This window comes from Macaca fascicularis, chromosome 2 (assembly GCF_037993035.2).
Source record: "Macaca fascicularis isolate 582-1 chromosome 2, T2T-MFA8v1.1".
NCBI classification, from domain to species: Eukaryota; Metazoa; Chordata; class Mammalia; order Primates; family Cercopithecidae; genus Macaca; species Macaca fascicularis.
In genome coordinates, this window is record NC_088376.1 from 54,028,647 (window position 1) to 54,054,303 (window position 25,657).

At 39.0% G+C, this 25,657-nt stretch overlaps 1 protein-coding gene across 7 annotated transcripts in view; it reads left to right on the forward strand.

Annotated features, from left to right (window-relative positions):
* Positions 1–25,657, forward strand: part of MED12L (mediator complex subunit 12L) — a 341,010-nt gene that overhangs the window by 80,940 nt on the left and 234,413 nt on the right. For 5 of the 7 annotated variants that reach the window (XR_012430801.1, XM_045386761.2, XM_045386764.2 and 2 more), the window contains 5 exons: positions 15,848–15,979; positions 18,753–18,879; positions 21,125–21,339; positions 22,962–23,066; positions 23,902–24,078. Coding sequence is in view for 6 of the 7 variants with exons in the window: in XM_045386761.2 (XP_045242696.2) it covers positions 15,848–15,979; positions 18,753–18,879; positions 21,125–21,339; positions 22,962–23,066; positions 23,902–24,078 (756 nt within the window). In the remaining variant the exon portion in view is untranslated. The remainder of the gene's footprint in view (positions 1–15,847; positions 15,980–18,752; positions 18,880–21,124; positions 21,340–22,961; positions 23,067–23,901; positions 24,079–25,657) is intronic. The other 2 variants (XM_045386767.2, XM_074031278.1) reach the window with 1 other exon arrangement.

Consider the following 25,657-nt stretch of genomic DNA (forward strand, 5'->3'; position numbering starts at 1 on the left):
AAGATACTACACAAATATGTTTCAAAAATTGTTAACAATAATATAGCAATTATTAGTATTATATTGGAAGAACTAATATGATGATGCTGTTCTCTGATAAGGAGTTGCGTGTGATTAGGATTCAGAAATCGGTCTTAATTCTATAAAATATACTTTCCCTTTTTTGTTTTCATAATTCATTCAGGATTTACGTAACATGATAGATAAAACATGATCAACCTCCGTAGTTGCAATAGGTTGGAGGTTTGCTGTTACTAGAAGTCACAGCCTAGGCCCCGGGTTGCATAGCCTGCTTCCTCACGTCTGTTTGGAAAACCTGAATTTCATGCTCCTCCATTCCTTAATTCCCTTTTCTCTGGAACTGTGACAGGGAAATGCAGTCCCTTCTACTTCCTTGTGGGAGGGGAGAACTTCTGTCCAAATGGGAGAAGTTTGTGTGTGTAATCAGTTTCAGTATTGGTGAAAGCCTGTTGAAAACTGCAATGCATGGGATGAAGGCATTGGAGGCCTGGGCAGAAGGCATTTGAGTCCTGGGCCCTGCCTTGTGGTTGTACTGTGGTCATGATAATGGGAGTAGGAGCTGATGCTGTGTGCTGTTGGGGTATGCCAGGCTCTGTGGTGTCCTTCACTGATTCCGCATGGAATGCACTGTTTCTTTTTTTCATTTTCTTTTTCTTTCTTTTTTTTTTTGAGATGGAGTCTTGCTCTGTCACCCAGGCTGAAGTTCAGTGGCGTGATCTCGGCTCAGTGCAACCTCTGCCTCCTGAGTTCAAGCCGTTCTCTGCCTCAACCTCCCGAGTAGCTGGGATTAACAGGCGTCCACCACCACGCCCGGCTAATTTTTGTATTTTTAGTAGAGATGGGGTTTCACCATGTTGGCCAGGCTGGTCTTGAACTCCTGATCTTGTGATCCACCTGCCTCAGCCTCCCAAAGTGTTGGGATTACAGGCATGAGCCACTGCACCCGGCCTGGAATGCGCTGTTTCTTTACTCTCCCTCCCTGTTGCCCTTTGCCCCCTATTTCCTTGGCCACTGTTTCTGTGTCTGGGCTTTTGTGTACAGTGGCAAGGGAGGTGAAAATAAAAATCTCAAAAACCTGAGTGTTTCCTTATTCTAGATCTGTGCTGCTTGGTTTTTCATTCAGAGTAGTGCGAGATACAAAGATGGTAATACTGAGGGCAGGGCTTATGTCCCACAGTGGCCAGGCAGGTAGTGGGAATGAATCAGGGGACGCCATGTATAGGGCAGCCTCGAGGTGGTGGGGGTTGAGGTGTCTGGGAAGTGAGCAGAGCCTGTCTGAAGAGGGAAGCCTCTCAAATTCTTAGATTCTACTTGGGATCCACTGTTGCCTGATCATCTGACATTTCAAGAGAAGCTGGATGTCAAGATCTGCATGTAAACTTTCCTGATCTTAAAATACTGTGCAGCAAGGCATTGTGTCTGTTGGCCATGTTCACTCAGATGCTTGTCACTTTCCAGTTCCTGGTACGTGTCCTCTACAGCATGTACTCACTTATTTGCTTGTTTAGTGTTTCATAGCCATTTCTAGTCTGGGTAATGGAGGTGGCAAATCCTGACATCTACACTAAGGAGTCGTTATGTGGATGGTGGGACCCCTGGTTTCCACATGCTCACTGAGCCTGTCACTTGTGACCTCACCTCTGAGCAGCTGGAGGAGGAGTTGCCTTCTTTGCTTTTTAGAGGCCTCAGACCACTTCCTTCCTCTTGGCGTCTCTCTGTTTAGGATGAGTGTGAGGACGGAGGCAGCTGCATCTTTGGGGTGCCTCGAGGACATGGATAGAAGGGAAGGTCTAAAGGTGGCAGAAAGTGCTCGCTGCCTTTTCACTTCTGTCTTTGGGGGCCCCAGGAAGCCGACTTTCTCCTGAGTAATGAAAAGATGGAACCAGCTGCACTGGACAGAACGCTGCTGCGGCAATATGTGTGTTTCCTCCTTCCCTGCTGCTAAAACCATGCACCCCAGACTGGGAAACTTACATATTTATTGTTTGGATTTGTTTTATGCTTAGACTATTCATGCAGAATTCTTTGAAAGGTTGTGATGAGTTCATAGTGATGTTTTGAATGGCAGAGGCCCTAAGTTTAGAAAATGTACTTTCCTCACGTGTGGCACAGAGTGTCCCAGGCCCAGCCAGGTTTGTATCAGTGCAGCTGGTGAACTCTGCCTCACCACCACGATCCAGAGGACAAAAGCTCACTTTCTGTCAGTGCTGTGCTTGTTCCACATTTGGCTTCCTGCAAGCCTTTCCCTGGGGTCTGTGTTTCTTCTTCTCCTCACCTTATGCACATTATCAGCCCCAGGTACCATGCATGGGGCCCAGGAGATGCTCAGTAGCATTTATTGAATTTAGTTTTTAGACCTCATTAAAAAGCTACTCGGGCAGTGAACTGGAAGAGGAAGCACCTCTGTAAGATTTGACTTGGAAAGGTAGGGATAAATACAGTCATGGAATCTGTATATGTCAGTCTTACGAATGCTTAGATTCAGATGTAAGAGTACGTGCAGGTAGAGGCAGGGGTGTGGCTGACAGGGGAGCTCTCTGCTGTGAAATCAGCAGGCTAGTGTATTTCTTTAGGGACACTCTGGACAATTCACTTATTTTTGATGAGTCTCAGTTTCCTCATTTTGTAAAATGGGCATGCTATTTCCTGATGATGTGAAAATGACATGAAATAATGTTTGAGTGATAAAGCATTCAAATATTTATAGTCCCCAGCATGTAAATGGGTACTTAATAAACACTAGCTGCTGTTATTACCAACTGATGTTTATAGAGTTAGTTAAAAACTCTGCAGTATTGGAAGGAATATGATCAGAGACTCATGGTGGACCCCTTGGGGCTACTGTGGGCACACACAGATACCCATCACGCAGTCTACTAATCATAAGGCATAGCCAGGATCTGTCAGGCTTTTTACATTTGCTGGGTTTCATTAAGTCTTTACTCTCTGTAGGATGGCAGTTGGATGGCATTGACCCACCCAGGATGGGGTAGCTGTAGGACCATGTTGTAAAGGAAATCATGTTCATTTAAATGCTTAGGTTTTGTTGTTGTTGAAGGAAAAAAGTCACTTTCTAAAACCAAGACTGCAGAAAGTCAAACAAGGCAAAAGTCAAGCAAGCAAGGAAAACATGCATGAATGGCTTTCTGTTGAGATCCAAGTGTACTGAATTTATGTTGTTGATGCTGATCACAGTCCAGCCGGAAGCGTATTGTGCTTCAGAAGCTAACACATTTCCTACTGGACACCCAAAGGAAGCGTTGCTAGTCTTTTACAACTAGTATTTTCTTTTTTTTGAAATAATGTGTTGGTAAAAGTTTGGTTTCTAGTAACATAGTTGGGAAAACAAAATTGTGCCTCCAGATATTTAGATTTGCTGTCACTGAGAAGGGCCAGTCACACATTGTTTAGATTGGAGTGGGCCTCTTGATTTGTTTTTGAGTATTATGCGACTTTTTTTTTTTTTAACTTTTTTGTGTGTGTTCTTTTTAAACAACGGGCCCGGTTTTAGTGTTATGTCATCTTATTTAGTTTTTCCCTGGCCTGTGAAATGCATGTTTTTCTTTTTCTTTCTTTCTCTCTTTTTTTTTTTTTTTTTTTTTAACATCTTTTACTTTTTAGACAAGGTAACCAATGCTAGAGAGGATGAGAAATTGTTGAGGTTGATACCCAACTCACTGATGGAAGAAAGGAATTGGAATCCTAAATAGTTCCAATTAACTAGTACAATCCAAATGGTACTCTTAACTAGTACATCCTATTTCTTGTACTGTTTATTTAAAAAATGATTTTATTTCAGGGAACAGTATAGCTGAAGTAACAAGTTTCAGATGTAATGAACAATTTTCACGAACCATTTCCAAATATGAATATTGGTACATTTTTGTGGTGGAATAATCTATTAATTTTTAAAAACTTGCTTGACAATTTTAACATAGTAAACAATATTTTAATTAGAAAATTCAAATCCTCAAGTTGAGCACCCTGGCGTTGGTAGGATACCACAGACTTTAGACCAGTTCAGACCTGGTTTTCAATCTTGATTTTGCTGCCAAGTATTTGAGTGGCTTCAGATCTCCCTTATAATCTCCCTTAGTGTCAGTCTCTTTGTCTGTAAAATGGCCTCACTAATAGAATCCACTTCATGTAGTAGTACATGATAAGCACTTAGTAAATGCCAGTTGTTAATGTTCTTTCCTGGACAACTTTTGGTTTTCAAGTGAGTAGAACAAAGCACCATCTTCTAGAAATTTGTAATTCCTTCTTATCTGTATGTTACTTTGATCTTCATAAAAGGCAAGCAGTAAAGTTTATTGTTCATTGAATTTTGGAAATTAAGCATAATATTTTAATTATAGCTTGAATATCCCTTATCTGAAATATATGAGAGCAGAAGTGTTTAGGAGTTTAGACTGTTTTCAGGTTTTGGAATATTTGCATTATATACTTACCAGTGGAGCACCCCAATCTGAAAATCTGAAATGTGAAATACTCCAGTGAGCATTTCCTTTGTGCATCATGTTGGTCTTCAAAACATTTCAGATTTTGGAGCATTTCAGATTTTGGATTTTCAGATTAGGGATGCTCAGTCTGTATTTTAAATATGAGAGACACGTACTTGTTAAGGACTTTTGGAGAGATTTTACTTTGAAATTATGGATCAGCCCTTGTATGACTTTCTGTTATGCAGTTACGTATTTCTCAGAACTCCTCTATTTTTTTCATTTGTATTACTTAAATGTTGACTAAGGATTAGAAGATTCATTTTTTGTTAAAGTGCAAATAAATGACAAACCTAAATTAAAATTAGTTGATTTAAATACTCAGAGAGGATTGTCTTATCTGTCTTGTTTCTTCCCAGAATTAGATCTCATCTTCTTTTCCTTTTTTTTTTTTTTTTTGAGACGGAGTCTCGCTCTGTTGCCCAGGCTGGAGTGTAGTGGCACAATCTCAGCTCACTGCAAGCTCCACCTCCTGGGTTCATGCCAGTTAATTTTTTGTATGTTTAGTAGAGACGGGGTTTCACCATGTTAGCCAGGATGGTCTCTATCTTCTAACCTCGTGATCCACCCGCCTCGGCCTCCCAAAGTGCTGAGATTATAGGCGTGAGCCTCAGCTCCTGGCCGATCTCTTCTATTTTTAACTGCCGCTTTACAAAAAGGAAGTTGCTTTTGCTTCCATGGTATATGTTTGGTTTATCTGATGTCACAAGACCTAAAGACTATCAACATTGATTGTAAGGTTGTGAAGTTAGGAAAACTTGCCCCTTTCTCAGTCAGAAATCAGCCATCTCAAATATCTTTTGGAAATGTATATATGCAAAATATTTTTTAAACTTTTTTTTATTTTAATTTTTCTTGTAAGAGACAGGGTCTTGCTCTGTTGCCCAGGCTGGAGTGCAGTGGTGCAATCACAGCTCATTGCAGCCTTGAACTTTTGAGCTCATGTGATTCCCTGCCGAATAACTGGGACTATAGGCACACGCCACACACCTGGCTAATTAAAGATAAGGTCTCACTGTATTGCTCAGGCTGGTCTTGAACTCCTGGGCTCAAGTGATCCTCCTGAGTTGCTGGGATTACAGGTGACCATGTCTGGGCCAGCATGCCAGGCTTGGAAATGTTCATATGTATAAAGATTATAAAAAATGAATACCATTGATGCTTTTGTCATAAATCTTGTGAATTTATGGTTAACAGTGTTAGGCCTATTACCTTATATTGGTGATTGTGACCAGGTACAGCAAGGTTATGTTCTATTAGCAGTTAAGATCAACTTTTTTACTTCTGTGGCTTGCAATTCATCCAGCTCACAGTATGCCTCAGCTTGCAAACTATGTGACTTGTTATTATAACTACACTACATATTATTCCATATTATTTATTGGTGCTGTAATATGAATAATATCTTTCTCCAAATGTGACCATTTTGTTTGACCTTAACTAACAGTGATTGGTTTCAGTTATAAGTATGTCCTTTTAGTTTAAGATTAAAGAGCTGTTAAGAGCTTTATTCAGTATCTTAAGTCCTTTTATTTTTAATTTAAAAAAAACATTTCAACTCTTTTTACTTAGCTGTTGCTGATAGTAATAAGTCATTGATTTTCTCCCCCACTCCTTTTTATGGTATTTTATAACCTAAGTAATGTATTAGGAAATTTCTTATTTTAAACTGGTGAAAGATCTCACCAAGTACCTCTTAATTTCTAAAGGAAGCCTGCCTCTCAGATGTAGTTGTCAGTTATTTTACCTTCTTTATTTATTGAAGGATAGAAGACCTGTGGTTAGCTTCTACAAGTATTAGGTTATTGAATTACTGAATACATTGAATTACAGAATTAGGCCTAATCTATCAGATCTGTGCCTGTTCTTCCCCGAGAAAGAAGAATGTGGCAAATCCCCCGATGTTGAAAACTTTTCTTCACATATGAGATGGCTGTAGTATAGATGAAGATAATGTCATTAATTATGATTATTTGCTACAGAATTAATACTTTTACTATTTTGCCACTGTAGATATGCCCCAAGTTCATGAGACCAGATAAACAATGCTGTTATTTGAAGGACCTTATTGATTTTTGAATTTTGTGTCCATTCATCTTCTCTTGTTTGTTGTCACTGTAGAAGTTTCTTCTTGTGATTGTTATATATATAATACAGGAATACATTCTTGATATTAAATTTCGTTCAGCCCACAACTTGGACCCCTGTCCCACTCCCCTGCCCAGACGGGAGGTATTTTGGCATAAGAGCCCTCTCTGGAGGCTGATAGCTTGAGTTGGACTCAGATTTGACCTAGTAGCTTTGAGACATTTGACAGTTATTTAACCTTTAGACTCTAGTTTGTTCAACTGTAAAATGATAGGATTATCATTAAAGCATTAGAACAGGGCATGCTATAAAACAAACATATACCAGCAGTAACCACTGTTAATTTTGGTCCATATTTGGTTCACTTTCAAGAGTTATGTTGTGGCAAGAGGTCCATTACTTGCCTAGGGAAAAAATATGTTTCAAATATCTTTTGGAAATGTAAATATGGAAACTTTCATATACATATATGAACACTTAACTATAATGGTTGGAGGACATAAATGAAATTGCTTTCTGCATAATATTCTACAGAATTTTCTTTCCTTTACTGCTTAATATCGTTCATCAGTTTTTCCTTGTTTATTTTTATCTGGTCATGGTGCTCAACTCTTGTATTACTTCTAATAAAGTTTTCTAGTTAATTATCTTGGTTGGTGGGGGGTGGGGGTGGGGCATAATCCTTTTATGCAGACTGTAGTGACACATTGCCATATCCTTTCAGATATTTATTCCTGTCTCTTCTCATTGGTTAACGCTTTCAAAATGATGCTAAGTGATAGTGTTGAGGCCAGCACCCTGGACTCATTAAATGAGCAATGGGAATGCTTCTAGCGTGTCACACTTAGTCAACTGCGGAATTAAGTCAGATACTTTTCATATTAATTAAGTGCATCGCTAAACTTTATCCCTATCTACCTTGTTTGTTCCTTTGGTTTAATGTAACGGTGTATTGCTTTTACTCTTTGATTTAAAACCATCAGTTGAACCTGCTCTGCACCAGGCACTGTGGAAGGTGCTGAAAATAAAACCACGAAAACGACATTAAGTCTAGCATGTGTTAGAGGCAGAATAAATGGGATTGTGCTCTAGGTAATATTATATGAGCATCTGGAGGCAGAATAAGGTCTCTGGTAATTCACTCCTGTGCTTTTATTTTCTGTGTATCAGTTAGATTAGAAGTCTAGTTTGTCCCTAGAGAGGGACAGAGGGTGGCAATGGCTGGCTGGAGCAGTGCTGGGCAGCAGGGATCCTGGGCCTTGTGAGCCACTCAGGAGATTTCCATGTAATGGTGATCCTCCTTTTATAAGTAATCTTGATTTACCCGTGATGTGAGCAGCAACATGGTGTAGCAGAATGTGTGGGGGCTTTGGAATTAGCACAGCCTAGTGCTGTTTTCTAGTCTGTGCCGGTGACCATCTTAACTTCTTTGAACCTCAGTTTTCTTATCTTTGAAATGGGAATAGCAATACCTGCTTTTGGGTTCATTAAGATTAGAGATGATGTGTGTGAAATTTCCAGTACTTGCTCAATAATTTTTGCTTTTGAGACAGGGTCTCGCTATTGCCTACAATCATACCTCACTGTAGCCTTGAACTTCTAGGCTCAAGCTCTCCTCCCATCTCAGCCTCCTGAGTAGCTGGGACTACAGGTATATACCACCATGCCTGGCTTTTTCTTTTTTTTTTTTTTCTTTTAAATGGGGTGTCACTACATTGCCCAGGCTGATCTTGAACTCCTGGCCTCAAGCCATTGTTCCTGCTCGGCTTCCCAAAGTGTTGGGATTACAGGCATGAGCCACTGCACCTGGCCAATAAATATTTTTTAATTACTGCTACTACCTGCACTTGGAAACTTAAAACTGTTAATATTATTATTCCCATGATTACATGTTTTAATTTATGCCAGGGCTAGACCTAGAGTTTGTTATTTTTTCTTTGACCTTAACTTTATATGCCAGGGCTCAATTATTCCCTCCCCTCAGCCTACCTCTTGTTCTTACGTACCTCATTCACCTGTTACTTAAAGCTAGAGAGGCACGCTTACTTTGTTCAACTTCTTAATATTCATTAGAAAGTGCCATAAGAATGGCTTGAACCCAGGAGGCAGAGGTTGCAGTGAGCTGAGATTGTGCCACTGCAATCCTGCCTGGACGAGAGTGAGACTTTGTTTAAAAAAAAAAAAAAAAAAAAAAAAAAAAAAGCCAATATGAAAAGCTGCCTGTTTCTGCCCTGGGAAGACCTGAACCCTCCTTTTCAGTGTTTGGAATGAAGTACTTCCTTTTGATTATTCTCAGTGGTGCGCCTCCAGGGTGGTACCTGAGCCTTCCTAATGTATATTTAAAGCCAATAACTGGAGATCTAATAGCAACAAAACTGTGTTATGAAATGTTCATGTTAAGTAGGAGTAAATATTCCAGCACAAGGGAGCAGAATACTCTAAGGCTGTAAGCATTGAGGACGGTGGAATCAGGAGAAGCCAGAGGCACTGGGGGTGCACACAAAAGGCTATTGTATATTGTGTACCCTGGAGGGAAGGACAGAGTTACTATCCAGGTTCTTTTGACACACAGGTTTTGTTTTACCTGTTTTGTTCATTTCCAAGAGTTACGTTGTGGCTAGAGCTCCATTACTTAGCTGAGTGACCTTGGAAAAGTTGTTTGCCATCTCTTTGCCTTGGAGTTTCCTTATTTGTAAACTGAGGATGATATAACCAACTTATAGGTTGTGAAGATTGAAAGAAATAATTCCTGAAACACATTTATTGCGATGTCTGACTGTAAATTGGGTAGGCACTCAGTACATGTTAATTATCTTTATTACTACTACCTGTAAATTTGGTAGTCTGTCATCATTATTGATTTTCAGCATGATTAAACCCATAACTTAATCCACAAGTTATTTTATATTAAATTTTCATTAGAAGCAACTGAAAAGATTTACATGTAACATTAAGACTTTCAATTTTTTATTTTTATTGTGTCTGCTATGGTCTGCTATAAATCCTATGACTTTAGTCCATGACTAGAATAAGCCATAAATACTTCAGAAAACCTATTCTAAAAAATGAGTTTTTGGCTGGGCGTGGTGGCTCATGCTTGTAATCCCAGCGCTTTGGGAGGCTGAGGTGAGCAGACCACCTGAGGTCAGGAGATCTAGACCAGTCTGGCCAACATGGTGAAACCCCATCTCTACTGAAAGTACAAAAATTAGCCAGGCGAGGTGGCACCCGCTGGTAACCCCAGCTACTTGGGAGGCTGAGGCAGGAGAATCGCTTGAACCCAGGAGGCAGAGGTTGCAGTGAACTGAGATTGCACCACTGTACTCCAGCCTGCGTGACAGAGCGAGACCGAAGAAAAAGCGGGGGATTTAATCATAAGAGAAACATATACTTTATTTGGTCAGGGCTGGTGTAGACCTTTGGCATCTGAAATGTTTTACAGCACATGGCACCTAATGAGTACCTGATGGAGTGAATTTTTTTTTTCTTACGTCCAAAGAATTGCCTGAAATGTAAACTGCCTCTCACAGCTCCAAATGCAGAGTAAAGCAATAAAGCTGAGAGGATGGGGTACTGTAATTACCCGTTGAAGGGGAAGAAGGCAAGCATGGTGAGAGACACTGTCTGAGGGCTGAGAACGACCCGTCTTGGATAGGACTTGGGATTTACTGCTGGCTGTGCACCATTGACCTTCCCTTTCCTGTGTTCCATTGCAAGCCTCTCCCATCTGCCCTTCTTATCTGTATGTCTATAATCAGACATGGAAATATGGCCCATTTGCCTGCAGAAAAAATGGAAATAAAAACAAACGAAAAATTTTCATAGTTCCATTGCTGAAGACATTCTCTCTGAGAAGTTAGTATAAGTCATTGTAAAACTTCTTTGATAATATCATTTCTTTTAAAGTAGGCACAGAACCTGTCTATTCTTTTATTCCCACCACTCTAAATATCCTAAGGAAAGGATGGCATCACTTGACAGGTTTTATAATATTTAAGAAATAGTGGACATTGCATTCTTGGTAACTAGTATTGGAAAATGTTTATTGGTTAAATATAAGATTTTGAAATGCATAACTTTTTATAGGCATAATTGATAAAAGGACAAGAAAATTTTTGCGCTGAAATTTTATATTTTTTAAAAGCTCAGTCTTTCCAGCAGCATTTTCCTCAAGGCTTTAATTTCTGGGTTTCTTAATTCACTTAATTTCTGAAAATCCGAAACTGGGACTACAACTGCAGCAGGTAGCCCGCAGGAATTTCTTCAGGTTGAGACCTCAGATGTCAGTAAGTTGGGGCAGATGTATGCTCCCCTCCCAGGAGATATCGAAGGGGTGGAAGGCTGGACTTACTTCTTCCTCCACTCTAGATATGTCTTGTTGCTTTATGATTACTTGTCTTTTAGACTTTTCTCTCTAGAAGGTGAGCATATTGAGGATAGGGACAAGATCTTTAACATTTTGGTTTCCCCAGTGCCCACCATATTAAGGGTACTTAAAAAGAAAGCACATTAATGGGTACCTTTGGAAGTGAGTTGACTCCTTCTTGGAACTTGTTTTCTAGCACATTACCCCAAACCCCAGTGGTGACATCTGGATGTGTTCAAAAGAATTCTTTTCTTTATGTGTTCTTTTCTATGCGTCTCTAGGTGAAGACATGTCTGTTACTTAAATTGGATGAGTCAAATCATTGAGAGACAAGTGTACCTTTCCATATTCATTGGATTTTTATGAATCTATTTTAGGAAATTATCAAGGACCCAACTCTTCTGCACAGACTTGGAATTCCAGTGGACATTCTGTAAATTTAATTTTCTTCAGTGCACAGTATACACATAGATACAGACAGTGTTTGCTTTATTTCACTACATTGTTTAACATGTAAGCAACTACCCTATTCTTCTTCCAAAGAATTGACCAGTTTTTCTAGTAAATTGTTTTCTTTGCAAGTCATTTTTTATGATTATTAAAAAAATTCTTTCCTAAATGATTTTAAATTCTTAAGTGATTTTACTTTTAAAAGGTTAAAAAAAAAACACTTCTATTTTCTCGGTGGTTAAGTTTGTTGGCAATCCTTTTTTAAAGCCATTTGGAGATTTGTCAAACTCCTAGGCTAATTTCGTATTTGGAATCAGCATCTAAGGATATTATGTTATAGATATTTTTTAAATATGTATTTTATTTCTTTGGTATTAAAAATAAATATGTTCATTTAAAATTTGGAATACATGCAAAAGTATAAGTAAAATGAAAGTCACATTGGTGGGTATTTTATCTCAAGCATGTTTAGAAATATAAAAGTGAAATATATTCTTTAAAAATAAAAATTGGTAGTTGTAATTTCAGCTCATCATTAGTGCATTTATATAAATGTAGAAATAATTGCCACGTCTTTCTTTCCATTTTTTTTTTCTTTTAAGACACAGGGTCTGGCTATGTTGCCCAGGCTAACCTCAAACTCCTGGGCTCAAGTAATCCTCCTGCCTTAGCTTCCCCAGTAGCTGGGACTACAGGTGCATGCCACTGTACCTAGCTCATTGTCTTTTTTTTTTAAGATGGAGTCTTACTCTGTTGCCTAGGCTCGAGTGCAGAGGCATCATCTTGGCTCACTGCAGCCTCTGCTTCCTGGGTTCAAGTGATTCTCCTGCCTCAGATTCCTGAGTAGCTGGGACTACAGGCATGCGCCACCATACCTGGCTAATTTTTGTGTTTTTAGTAGAGATGGGGTTTCACCATGGTGGTCAGGTGGTCAGGCTGGTCTTGAACTCCTAACCTCAGGTGATCTGCCTCCTCAGGTGATCTGCTGGGATTATAGGCATGAACTACCGTGCCTGGACTATCATTTGTAATAACCTTTTCTGGTAGTCTTAAAGGAATAATTTTGCTTATTTTATGACCTTGCAATAATAACTCAGTGGAATAAAGACATGAAAATGTAAAAATAACATTTTAATTTAGCTAAATGATTTTTTTTTGAATGAAGTAAGTTAAAGTTGCTTGAGATGACAAGATACCTAAAGGAGTGAAGACTATATGAATTAGGAGAGAGAAAATGTCTCTGCTTATTTTCTTTGCATCTCCAGGAGCATAATTTAGAGATTAGAGCAAGCTGATTGAAAATGATTGTGAATGCTCTAGGTGTTATAACAGTGCTGCCTTATTTTACTTTTTAAAATTCATTCGGACTGCTGTTGGATGTATGCCATAAGATAAACCCAATATTTGCCCTAAATTAGAATGAGTTTTTTTGTCATTCATAGGATTTCTGTAAGTGGGCCTGCTGAGTGGCTTTGTTCATGATGTTCCCACTTAAAATCCTTGTTTACTAGTGAGAGAATGCAGACAGTAAAATTGTAAATAAGTGAAGAAAACATTTTCAGATAGCAGCATTCACTGCTAAGCAAACGAAATAGCGTGATGTTTGCAAGGGTGGCCAGGGTGCCTCTGGTCTGCCTGAATCCTCCAGATTTTAGGGCAGAGAAGGGGCTGCTCTGTGTAACTTGGGGTTAAGGAATGCACTGGAGGGAAAGGGCTGCCAACACTGAGGCCCGAGGTGGAGGTGGGCATAGCGTGTCTGAGGGGCTCAAACTGGAGTGTAGCTAGAATGTGGCTGAGGAGAGAGAAGAACTCTCAGCTTTCTGACCTGAATGGTGATGCCATTTTCTAAGAGAAAGTACACAGGACAAGAAATGTATTTTAGGGGTAGGATGAGCTTAGTTTGGGGTCAGGTGATTGTGGTCAGCAGGTGGAGGTGCCCAGGAAGTGGATGGGTTTTAGTAGCCGAGGGGTGAGTTTGGGGTTGGAGGCATGGGTTTAGCTTGCCTCTCATCACAGTTGGGGTAACTACTTTCAGGTTTCTGTAAGGGTAAAATGAGATCATAGATATAAATAGGGCAGAACACAGTGCCTGGCACATAGTCGTGTAAGTGGAGGTTATACCTCAAGGCTGCAGGAGGGCATATGATTTCCATTATGTTTAGATAGGTCTTTTCTGTCCTTTACCTTTTTTTTCTATTTATCAAAAATCTTACATTTTTCCTCCAAGGCCGATTTACATTTTTTTCCCCCAAAATAGAAACAGTGTTTTTCTTTTGCATGATAAAAGCAGAAAATAAAAATATCCTCTAGTCTTCTCTCTGGATAAAACTGTGGTTAACAGTGTGACTATATGAAGGTTCAAGGCCATGCCTTGAACCTTCTCATAAAACCTGCCTCTCATAAAACCTTCCCTGGGTTGTCCCTGTTGATGTGCAGTGTATAGAGCCTCTTACTCTGCTCTGTGTTCGCTGTTTGGTTCTTATCTCTTGAGGAGTGTAAGCTTCTTGAGCAAGAAAATGTGCCTTCCTATCCCTAACAGCACGTAACACTCATGCACATTATGGGTGCCCAGATCAGATTTGTCTTTCTCCTGCCTTTTCAGAATCACGTATGCTGTGTGTACACTGTGCTCAGCTTATTGATCTTCGGAGTGTCATGTGTGATGAGTTTGTGATTGTTTTCTCAGAGATGATGTGGGCACACTGGCTGTTGTTTTGGTTTTTAAAGGGGATGTGGTAATGTGATTTGTTTTGACTTCTCTTTTGTTGTAGTTCATTCAGTAGATCTGAAGAAATCTGTTCTCCCACCTAGTTGTTGAGACATTACCGATCACATACAGTTCCTCTATATGTCTCACTAATTTCACATAGATATTAAATCTCACATAAAATCTTTAGTGGGAAAAGAAGTTTTTAAATTTTAAAATCACCTGTTTCTTTTTTTGTAGCACATTTTAACGTAATCTTGAAGATGCAGTAGAAAAAATCTTTGTAAATGTGGATATGATGCATATTACTGCTTAGATTAATAAAAACTGAAAGCATATTTTTAGGGTAACTCTTTTTGTTATTTTTAATGTTCTAAACCTATAAACATGTGGTCCTTCACCGGATTGACTTTTATACTTTTATCTTTATGTAGGTTAGAGTGAATCTGGGCAGAAAATCCTCCCAGTTTACTTTCTGTTTGAAATGTTATGTTCAAACATTTCTTTCACTTGTTTTAAATTAGGAAAACAGAGCTCCCTTTGAGGTATCTGCCTCAGGTAACTCTTAGGGTACGATGAATAAAAATCTTGGAATAAACTCATTTCATGATGTGAATTGTTTGCTAGCGTCTAAAGCTGATCAGGGATACTTATTCTGGGATTTTTGGATGGCTTTTCAGACTGCACAAACCTTCCGAAATGTGCTAAGTTCATGCATGTATGTATGTTCTTCTGTGGAGTGTGCTCATAGCCATATCGTAATCTTAATTGAGTTTATGGATTCTAAAGTATTAACTTCCCACATAGCCTGTAGTGCAAATGCTGTGATTATCTAGTTTTTCTGGCATAATGTTTATACCCACGGGGACGTATTAAAAGCTTGTAGTTTGTGTCCTGTTGGTCAGCGTGGATCCTCTAAAAGGAAAGGACAGATCGTACACAAGTACCATCTCCCTGCTTACCACTCCCTGCACCCCCATCCCGCGACTCATGTCACTTGGGTCCTCAACATCCTCTCACCCTCAGTCGCTAGTGCCTATTTCTAGGCCATGGGAATTGTGGCTGACAGTTCTGGTCGCCATGCTGAGCCCTACCTAGACCTGGTTGCTGTCCGTGGTTGACTGTGTCTGCTCTTAATTGTTGGTTCTTTTTGGTGCTGGGCTGTCATTTTTTGTGTTCTTTCCATTGGGATGAGTGTTTTACCAGCGTTCCAGCCTCCCCTCTAGTTTGTTCCTTCTAATTTTGTATTGGAGTGGGTCACTGGATAACCTGGCTTGTTGGAATTATTTATTGAATTGAGGCATTGAGTGAGTGGGGGGGTCTGAGGGTGCCAACAGTAGAGTGATGTACTTTGACTTTGTGACAGCTGTTCTTGGCAATCAGTGGTGGTTTTTTCCCTTACTGTTTGGTTTTGAAATTTGAGTTCTAGAGAGTAGTTGGGGCTAGGTTATGTCCCTGTGTAAGTGCAGGCATCCACAGGGAAGCTCTGATTCTTTTGGAATTGTCACAGATTCAGTGTAACTGATTTCTTTCCTTGTATAGGTTTATTCTTTGTATTTCAATTAAAAATGATTTGGAAGCCCTTTCTAAAGCTATATAATAAAACATGGAAGAAAGCTTTAAAGCATTAGATATTCCCTTGCTTGCTTCCTGACTCCTGCTGGGTGAATGTTTCATTTGATGTGGCTGGTACCCCTCTCTGTTGGTCATTAGGTTGCGCCCAACGATGAAGCTGTGGTGACGCTGTTATGTGAATGGGCTGTGAGCTGCAAACGGTCTGGCAAGCACAGGGCCATGGCCGTGGCAAAACTCCTGGAGAAGAGGCAAGCAGAAATTGAGGCAGAGGTAGGTTCCATTTTCTTTCTGCTTGTTGAATGCGCTAATGTAAAAAATACCGTTTTGGGGAAGATCATTTTCTCATACCCTCATTATGTTATTCTTTTGCTCTTGAGGAAAAAAGGGAGGATGTAAAAATTCACATAAGGAAGGTTCTCATAGTAGAATCTCTCTAAATTGATGCAGCCATTTATATTCTGAACTAATTTAAAAATGGTGTCTTTTAAAATAAAACTTTAGCCTGGGCACAATGGCTTACACCTGTTATAATCCCAGTGGTTTGGGAGGAGAAGGCAGGAAAATCTCTTGAGCCCAGGAGTTTGAGGCTGCAGTGAGCAATGATGGTGCCATTGTACTCTAGCCTGGTTGATAGAGTGAGACTCTCTCTCTACAAAAGTAAATCAAAGATAAAATTATAAAATTTTAGCATCTGATTTAGAACAAAGAAGTTTCTTTGCTATGTTGAAATATGCGTATACACAGCATACATACACATGTGCAATATACATGTGCAAATGTGTATAAGACATACCAACTTTTATGAAATTTACAACTACATATTTTAGTGGATTTGGATATACTTTCTTGAGGCAGTTATGATTATGATATTATAAATACCAATTTGTTTTGCTTTTGAGATTATATTCTGGTCCCAGAGAGAGCAATTACAGCCTTGAAAGTAAATTATAAGGGAGAAAGCAAAACTAAGTTCGTCAACATTGCTTTTATTGCGGGGAATTTTCTAAGCAGGCCTTCTTTTCTGCCTGTGACTGTTAGCAGGGATGGCTATGGGGAATGTGTATATATCATCTGACCAGGTCCTTGTCATCTGTCACCTGGCAACTTTGAGGCATCTTACCTCATCTTTCTACTTCCTCTACACAGAAACTGCCAATGTTTTCAAAATGTAAATAGATTACATTGTCCCCTTACTAATACTCTCTGTGTCTCCTGACTGGCCTTTGTGGCATCTCCTGAGCCACCTCAACTGCCTTTTCCACCTCATCTTGTGCCCTTCTCCCCGGGGTCACAGCTCCATTCACCTTGGTACTTCTACCCCTTCAATACGGAAAACACACTGTGTCACCTTGAGGCCTCTGCTCTTGTTGTTCCTTCTAGGTGGCAGACTCTGTTCCCAAGTCTGCATGGCCAGCCTCTTCCTGGCATTCCCGTTTGAAGAAGTGTTCCTTCCTTTCCAGCATTCCTAGCTCAACATGTGTCACCTGGGAAGATCTTCCATCACTACGTGAACAAAGTTAACAGCGTCTACCCCTCAAGCACTCTTTCTCACGTCACTGTTGTACTTTCCTTGTTGCAGTGCACATTCATCTAGTTAATCTGCTTATTGTTTCATACCTAGCTTCCCCCTCTAGAAGGTGAGCTGGACAGGAGAAAGCTCACTCATCTTGTTCAGTGTTGGGTCCTTGGCACAGAATAGTGCTCCTTGCATAGTAGATGCTCAGAAGATGTTTGTTCCTTGACTGGATGAGCCTTAGCTGGCTCTCTGTGTTGCTGATAATACACCTCCTTCTTGTGAAGCTAGTAAAAATGAAATAGGAAGAACATTTTATAGACATTTTTTTCTTCCTGTTAGGAAAGTTGTATTCACCAAAAACAGAAGATCATATTGTTGAAACTGGGACTTGAAGATACTGATGTTCAGGTGTAAGCTAAATGACCCATCGTACAGTGTACAAATTAGGAAAAGCCTTTCATTGCTTTTCTTCCATACATTATGAATAGTTGGACTATTCTGTGGTGAATTGTAGTCCATAAACTTCAGCAGCTAAAATGAAATTTCTCAAACATTTCATTGCTCCTTCTGTATTGTTTTTTTTACACCACTTTTCTCCTGCCTCTATTCCAGACATACAAACATACACATTCCACTTTCAGAAGAGGTTCACATATAGATTACCCTGTAATTTTAATAGCCTAAGTGTATCTATATCTAAAAGTGTATTATTTCAGGGATATTTAAAATAATTGATTTTTTGTTAAACATCACCATCTTTAAAATTTGACCTTCACAAAGAGAGAGAGATTGGAAAAATATGATATTCTTAACATAATTAATATTCTTGATATTAAAGAGTAATGAAAATGGGAATTATCAAAGGAATATAACAAAGAATAGAAAACAAGTTTCTGGTCTTGTGTAAATTTTGTCTTTAAGAAAATAGAAGTTAAATAACTTCCATAGAGGTATTTCATGAACTGTGCACATTCCCAAAGGCTCTGAGAGATCTTATTGGTGGAATGTGATGAATAAGTGAAAGAATATTCTTAGGGGAATCATGTTAGCATTCTCATTTGATACCATGTTTCTCCAAACACACTAATAAGTAAACCCTTCTGACAAAAACAATTCAATAATATATGCCCCAATATTTTTCAGAGAGAATACAGTTAAACATGAACTATTTAAAAATGAAGACAACCTGAAATTATTTTTAGCAATTTTGCGTAGGGATAATGAATAGTTTGTTGTACCATATTTAGTGGGCACTCATAGAATACTGTGCAGAGTTTATAATTCACATGAATAATGTTTTTCAGGGGTGTTTTTTGAAATCATTTGAGTCGTTCTGGGGTAGTTTTTTCCAACTTTTAGAAATTATATTCATCTGAGATGCATGGTCCCTTAAATAGGTACAGACATATCAATTAATTTTACATGTTTTACCTGAGCACTTAAATGTTAGTAACAAATTAACAAATTCATGATCCATTATGACTATACTTCTGTAATTAACTTTGCTTATTTATTTTTAATCTGTAGAGATGTGGGGAATCAGAAGTCTTAGATGAGAAGGAGTCTATTTCTTCGTCCTCTCTTGCTGGATCCAGTTTGCCTGTTTTCCAGAATGTGCTGTTAAGGTTTTTAGATACACAGGCCCCCTCTTTGTGTAAGTACAGAAAGCTCTTTGCCTCTAGATCTTAAATAAGGGATTGATTTTTTTGTTTAAAGCTGATTCCTTTTTTAAAAATTTGGATCTTATTTAATATTCTTGGCACTGAATATAATGTATGTTTTACTGAGCAAAATTTTGTGGCATGTTTTTTAATGGAGACTTTTAGGCAATTTTAAAATCAGTCAAGCTTCAAAGACTTTAAAATAATTTTTAAAAGTCACCTCACTCTTTCATGTAAGGAAGTAAGGTCCTGTGACATTTGTCTGTATATTGATTGTGATTTGGAATTTTCTCTTTTTTAGTAGTTTTCTAAATTTCTGATTTTCTAGTTCCTGCTCTTAAATATGGTGGTGGGGGGAATCAAGCAACAGTACTCTATAGCCAGAGACATGGTACAAGGAAGTAATTTATAGATGCCTGGCTGCTTTGCTACACTCTCTGGGATGTTTATGTCATCTCAAGCTCTTTTTCTGCCTTTTTAGTGAGGAGTTCAGGGTTTCTGAAGCAGCCACCCGGTGGGTTCAGACTGTGGTGAACACTTGAAATACTGTGTGAACTATGAAGCTCATAGCCTTGATATTATTCTGAGATTTTTCATATGACAAAATGCAGCAGGGAGGATCTTAAGATAGACAACAGAAAAATGGCAAAAAGTAAAAAGCAATAGAAAGGGGAGAAAAAGGTTGGGGAGGAGGAAGTTGCTTGTGAAGAAAGAGGTAAAGCAACAACAAACAGTACCCTTTTGAGTCCTCTGAGGAGGGGCCTCATATTGGGTTGAGTGAGACCTGCAGGTGAGGTTCTTTGAGACAAGTGGCTCTCAGTTATTTGGTGGCTTCTAGGCTAGAAGGAGAGCAAGCGCTGGAGCTAATCTAGTGGTTGGAATATAGGGAGGAGTAATTCTTGGAAAAGGAAGCAGAAAAGTGAAAGGACAGAAGAGATCCCTGATAGCAGAAAGTATATTGTCAGGCATGAAGTTAGCAGTTCTAACTTACCTTGTATCCTGGGGGAGACAGACATTTGCCCTTTGCTTGCCTCATTTCTTCCCCATTATTGTTCTCTCTTTAGGAAAAACTCCTTACTCCTGTGCCTTTGCTAGTTCATCTCATTTACTGTCTGTCAGAAAAAGCTGGTCTGTTCTCTGAGAGAGGCTGCTCATCACTGAGTTTGGTAGGGAGCAAGAGGAAACATTTAGGCTCAAGGTTTAGGGAACTGAGCTTAAGCTTCCTTGGATAAATGTGTGTCCTATTGGTGTTTGTGAATGTGATGGTTGCAAGGATTGAGCTTTGCAGGTTAGTCTTAAAAATTTTGAATCTTATCTTAAAGGTATAGACACAAAACTTTAGAGTGCAGTGACAGTATTGAAAGTCATAATGTGAGTTAAATAGGCTAGTTATGAATAACAATAATCTGCCGAGCTCCATCTTTGTGTTCTTTTTATTCAGTTGTTCCTTTTTCTTTTCAGTGGATCCTGCTTACATTTTTTCAAACACCATTTAAATTGTGGTTCAGTTGTAAAATTTCCTTTGAAAATGTGCACCCATATTCTCACAACTGCACACACTCAAGCTAGAAAAAGCCATCATGAACTGTTCTATTAGTAAAACCAGAGGACAGCAGTCTAGTCCTCGTGTCTTTTTTTCTGATCCTGAAATTTTGCTTGTTTACGTTAATACTTGAATGGCTATTAAGGACTACTATCTTTTTTTTTTTTGATACGGAGTTTCGCTCTTGTCACCTAGGCTGGAGTACAGTGGCGTGATCTTGGCTCACTGCAACCTCCGCCTCCTGGGTTTAAGCAATTCTCCTGCCTCAGCCTCCCAAGTAGCTGGGCTTACAGGCATCCGCCACCGTGCCCTGCCAATTTTTGTATTTTTGGTAGAGACGGGGTTTCACCATGTTGGCCAGGCTGGTCTCGAACTCCTGACCTCAGGTGATCTGTCTACCTTGGCCTCCCAAAGTGCTGGGATTACAGGCGTGAGCCACCGCACCTGGCCAGGGCTACTATCTTTAAACTTGTAATCACATTTACAATACTGGATGTTTTTCAATTATAGTGGGACAATGAAAACCTGCCTGTCAGTTCTGCCCAAAATTCTAGTGCCTCAGTAAATCTTCCAATAGATCTTTTTTTCCCCAAAAAGATTGATTGTGAAAAGTAATGAAAATATTAAACCTTAGTAATTAGTTATTTTTCTGTCACCTAGTCAAGGAATTCTTGATTGAATTTGTTTCTCTATAGCGGACCCAAACAGTGAATGTGAAAAGGTGGAATTTGTGAACCTGGTGCTGCTCTTCTGCGAGTTCATCCGCCATGACGTCTTCTCCCATGACGCATACATGTGTACCCTCATATCTCGAGGAGATCTGTCAGTCACTGCCTCAACCCGACCGCGGTCACCAGCAGGGGAAAATGCAGACGAACACTATTCAAAGGACCATGATGTAAAAATGGAGGTACGGCCCTGGATACGATGCCCCGCTTTCCCAAAAACTAAACTCTACTGGGAATCACATTCAGATGGGTCACATAGTAGTAGAAGAGTGATGGCTTTTTGTTGTATTCTTTTGCCCCAGTGGTTATTTATCTCTACATCTCAAGCGGGAAAGATATTTACACTGTAGCTTCTTATGTCTTCCAGAATTTCCTTTTGGATGCTATAAAACTGGAATGAAAATATTTGACGGGATTTTTCATAGGATTGAAATTACGTACTTTCAGTTCTAGATGTTTCTAATCTCTAGTTTTTCTTTAACATCGTATCTCAAAACTGGACTTGTTTTGACCTTTAAGTGTCAGCTGAGTTTTCATTCTAAGAATCATCTTTTCCCTAATGTAGCATTCATTACTTATATCACTCTTTTATTCATAATGGGAAATTCTGTGTTAGTCACAACACATATTTTCATTTCACTTAATTAAAAATTTAATCTCTATTTCTCAAATGTTATAGAAGTGACCTTTTCAACAAATTATTTTATGCTATGAGCGTGACTTTATAATTTTCTGCCAAATTCTGGTATATTGGATATTTTGGATATTGTTCCAGATACTTACTGAAAGTTTCAAGGCAAAAAAGATGGAGGTGGTGATGGGAAGTTGTAGAAAATGACGAGAACTTGTGACAATTGCTTAAAAACTGGCAGTTTAGGCCAGGCATGGTGGCTCATGCTTATAATCCCAGCACTTTGGGAGACTGAGGCGGGCATATCACCTGAGGTCAGGAGTTTGAGACCAACCTGACCAACATGGAGAAACCCTGTCTGTACCAAAAATACAAAATTAGCCGGGCATGGTGGCGTGTGCCTGTAGTCCCAGCTACTCGGGAGGCTGAGGCAGGAGAACTGCTTGAATCTGGGAGGCGGAGGTTGAAGTGAGCTGAGATTGTGCCATTACACTCCAGCCTGGGCAACAAGAGCAAAACTGTCTCCAAAAAAAAAAAAAAAAAAAAAAAAATACCCTGACAGTATAGGCAATATACCATTATTTTTAAGAAAAACAGTAGCTATACTTATAATTAAAAACCTGGTAGTAGAATTGCAAACATGGATTCATAGTTCATACTGTTAAGATTTATTTTCAAAATGGTGTCGGCTTAAAAATATTTAAACACTTTTCTTACCTTATTGACAGTAGAAATTACAAGGCTAAAAACTGAAGTTCTTTGACCTGTTTACATGTTTTCTATCCTCCTGCTTTTTCTTTTCTATTCTATAGATATTAAAGTGTCTTGTATCTCAGATATAGTCTTATATTTTTCTTAATAAAAAGAGTTGGTTAAAGTATGTGATGGGAAATAGCCCAAGGAAGGAAATTATGAACACTTGTTTTTAATCAGGATGTTTGTGTGCTCTTCTCTTAAAATATCATGGAAGTTAAATTTTCTCATCATGAGGGAAAAGAATGTGACTGTTCAAAGCAAGGCATGTCTCAAAGTTTCCTTGAGTTTGCGGGGAAGAAAACAATATGGGGAACAAAAGACAGAGATGGTTAAAAATCCCACTGTCATGTTTTAGCTTCAGTTCCTTGATGAACTCCAAAACTTACTATGTTACTTTCTTTCTCTGGCGATTATCAGGAACAGAGTATTATGGCGCATATGGGCATTGACTCAGGAACCACTAACATTTTTGATGAAGTAGACAAGAGTGACTTTAAAACTGACTTTGGTTCGGAATTTCCAGTAGGTTCAATCTTTGATTCTTATTGACGGTTAAGAATTAACCCACCCCCATCCCAGCCTGTCTCGATCCTTCTGTTTCTCAGAATGACTTGTGCATTTGTGTTATGTAATCTTACCATATTCCTCCTTTGGTACAATTATCATCTGACACAATTGGGTCATCCTCAGTTTTGGTTGCATGGCCTACTCTGTGAATTCTAACACTCTGTCCTCCTAGTTGGCTGTCTGACTCTTTTGTTCATTTTGAGGTCATCATCATCTCATTAATGTGTGAATGTAGTTTCACCATGACAGTCCATGTTGATTTGCTATGTGTATCTTCAGCTTCTATATAATAGCTTTGGTGGCTTTGGGCTTATTATACATCGTTCTACTTTATTTCAGTATAATTATAATGTGTTCTTCCTCATGAATCACAATATATAACTTTAAAAAAATACTGTTTGGAGTACAGACCAAAATCTTTATGTCTATTATTCATTAGTCTTACTAGTTTATTATTATGTATATGTTTCTGTAGGAAATGTAGCCCTATGAGGAAAACGCTTACCCATAATTCTGCTTTTATCTTTAGCTTTCCAGGTAGTGTAGACACATTTCTTATGTGTGTGGTTGTTATTTTCTCATCTACAAAATAGAGGGGTTGATCACAGATTCGTACTGATCTGAATATGAATTTTGTGGAAATTAACAAAATTTCTTCATATTTTTTGCTCAGTGGTGAAGTAGGAAAAGGTGTATAAGTGTCTTATATGTGTGTTTTGGTATGTAGCACTGTGGTTTGGTTTTGCTTGCTTTCATTTACAATCTCCAACATTTGTTTTACATGACTTAGATTTTTTCTCCTATGCCTGGAGAGTCCTGTGAGAATGCCAACACTTCCTTGGGCAGAAGAATGTCAGTTAATTGTGAGAAGTTGGTGAAGAGGGAAAAGCCAAGGGAATTAATTTTTCCATCTAATTACGACCTCCTTCGCCACTTACAGTATGCAACACATTTTCCTATACCTCTGGTAAGTCATTGCTTCAGTTAATCTACACCCTGATTATTTTATTATAAGATCAATAACTGTTGAATGTCAGATTATTCAACTATTTTCTTGACTAATACATAATGATAGCAGGTGAATTTTTTGCATTTGCTCCTGCCTCTGTTCTAATTCTGATCTTAAGCTTATGTACTGATGTTGTCCAAATTTGTAGTGATATTAGTGGCTAATTAGATTTAGAAAATGAAATTTTCTATATTAGTATCCTTTTATTAAAGAGCATTTGAGTCACTGGAGGTGATGTCTAAATGTGTTTTTTTTTTTCTTTCCTTTTTTTTTTTGGGACGGAGTTCTGCTTCTGTTGCCCAGGCTGGAGTACAGTGATGCGATCTTGGCTCACCACAATCTCTGCCTCCCAGGTTCAAGTGATTCTCCTGCTTCAGCCTCCCTAGTAGCTGGAATTACAGGCACCCACCACCATGCCTGGCTAATGTTTTGTATTTTTGGTAGAGACAGGGTTTCACCATTTTGGGCAGGCTGGTCTCAAACTCCTGACCTCAGGTGATCCGCCCGCCTCGGCCTCTCAGAGTGATGGGATTACAGGTGTGAGCCACTGTGCCAGGCCTAAATGTGTTTTAATTTGAAAGGAAATTTACTGAGTAACTTTTATGTACACTGTATTATGGTAGGTACTTCTAGTCAGTAAGAATTGTGAGGCATAGGAAAAATGGGAGACAAACAACTATAAATGGCAAGCTCTCAAATATGTGCAATAATTGAGTAAAAACTCAAATTCTCACTGGAAGGTGAGCCAGTTGATATTTCTGGGCACCTTCCACTCTCAAAGAATGAGTATTGGAGAAGAACTAGAGCATTTTAGTTGAAAAATTGGGTAAGACTTCATAGAGGCTTGTACAAGATAGGCTCGGATTTGGACTGGTTGAATTTAAGAATTGTATAGCAAATGGGAAATGCTTGGCAGGAAGTTTACCGTTTGAGTCTTAGCAAAGTGATGTGCTTTATTCTAAAGGGTAACAAAATTGGTTTCTTAATATTAGAAATAAAAATTGGGTCAAAATTTGAAAAAAGTTTATTCTTGGGTTCACTAACTTTTTTTCTGGATTTTTATTTTAAGTGCAATTTCAGTGAGTCATTTTTTTTCATTGAGTATTACTTTTACATATAAAAAGCATAATTGGGTCAGGAGCGCGGCTCACGCCTCTAATCCCAACACTTTGGGAGGCCGAGGTGGGCAGATTACGAGGTCAGGAGATCGAGACCATTTTGGCTAACATGGTGAAACCCTGTATCTGCTAAAAATACAAAACATTAGCCAGGCGTGGTGGTGGGTGCCTGTAGTCCCAGCTACTCGGGAGGCTGAGGCAGGAGAATGGCGTGAACCCGGGAGGCGGACCTTGCAGTGAGCCGAGATCACCCCTGCACTCCAATCTGGGCAACAGATCGAGACTCTGTCTCAAAACAAACAAACAAAAGTAAATGTAGGTGTATTATGTTATTTCCTGGGTATCTTCTAGGAGTTTTGATCTGCAAAACTAAGTATTCTGTTTGTTTGTTTGTTTATTTATTTATTTTGGTATTTTGG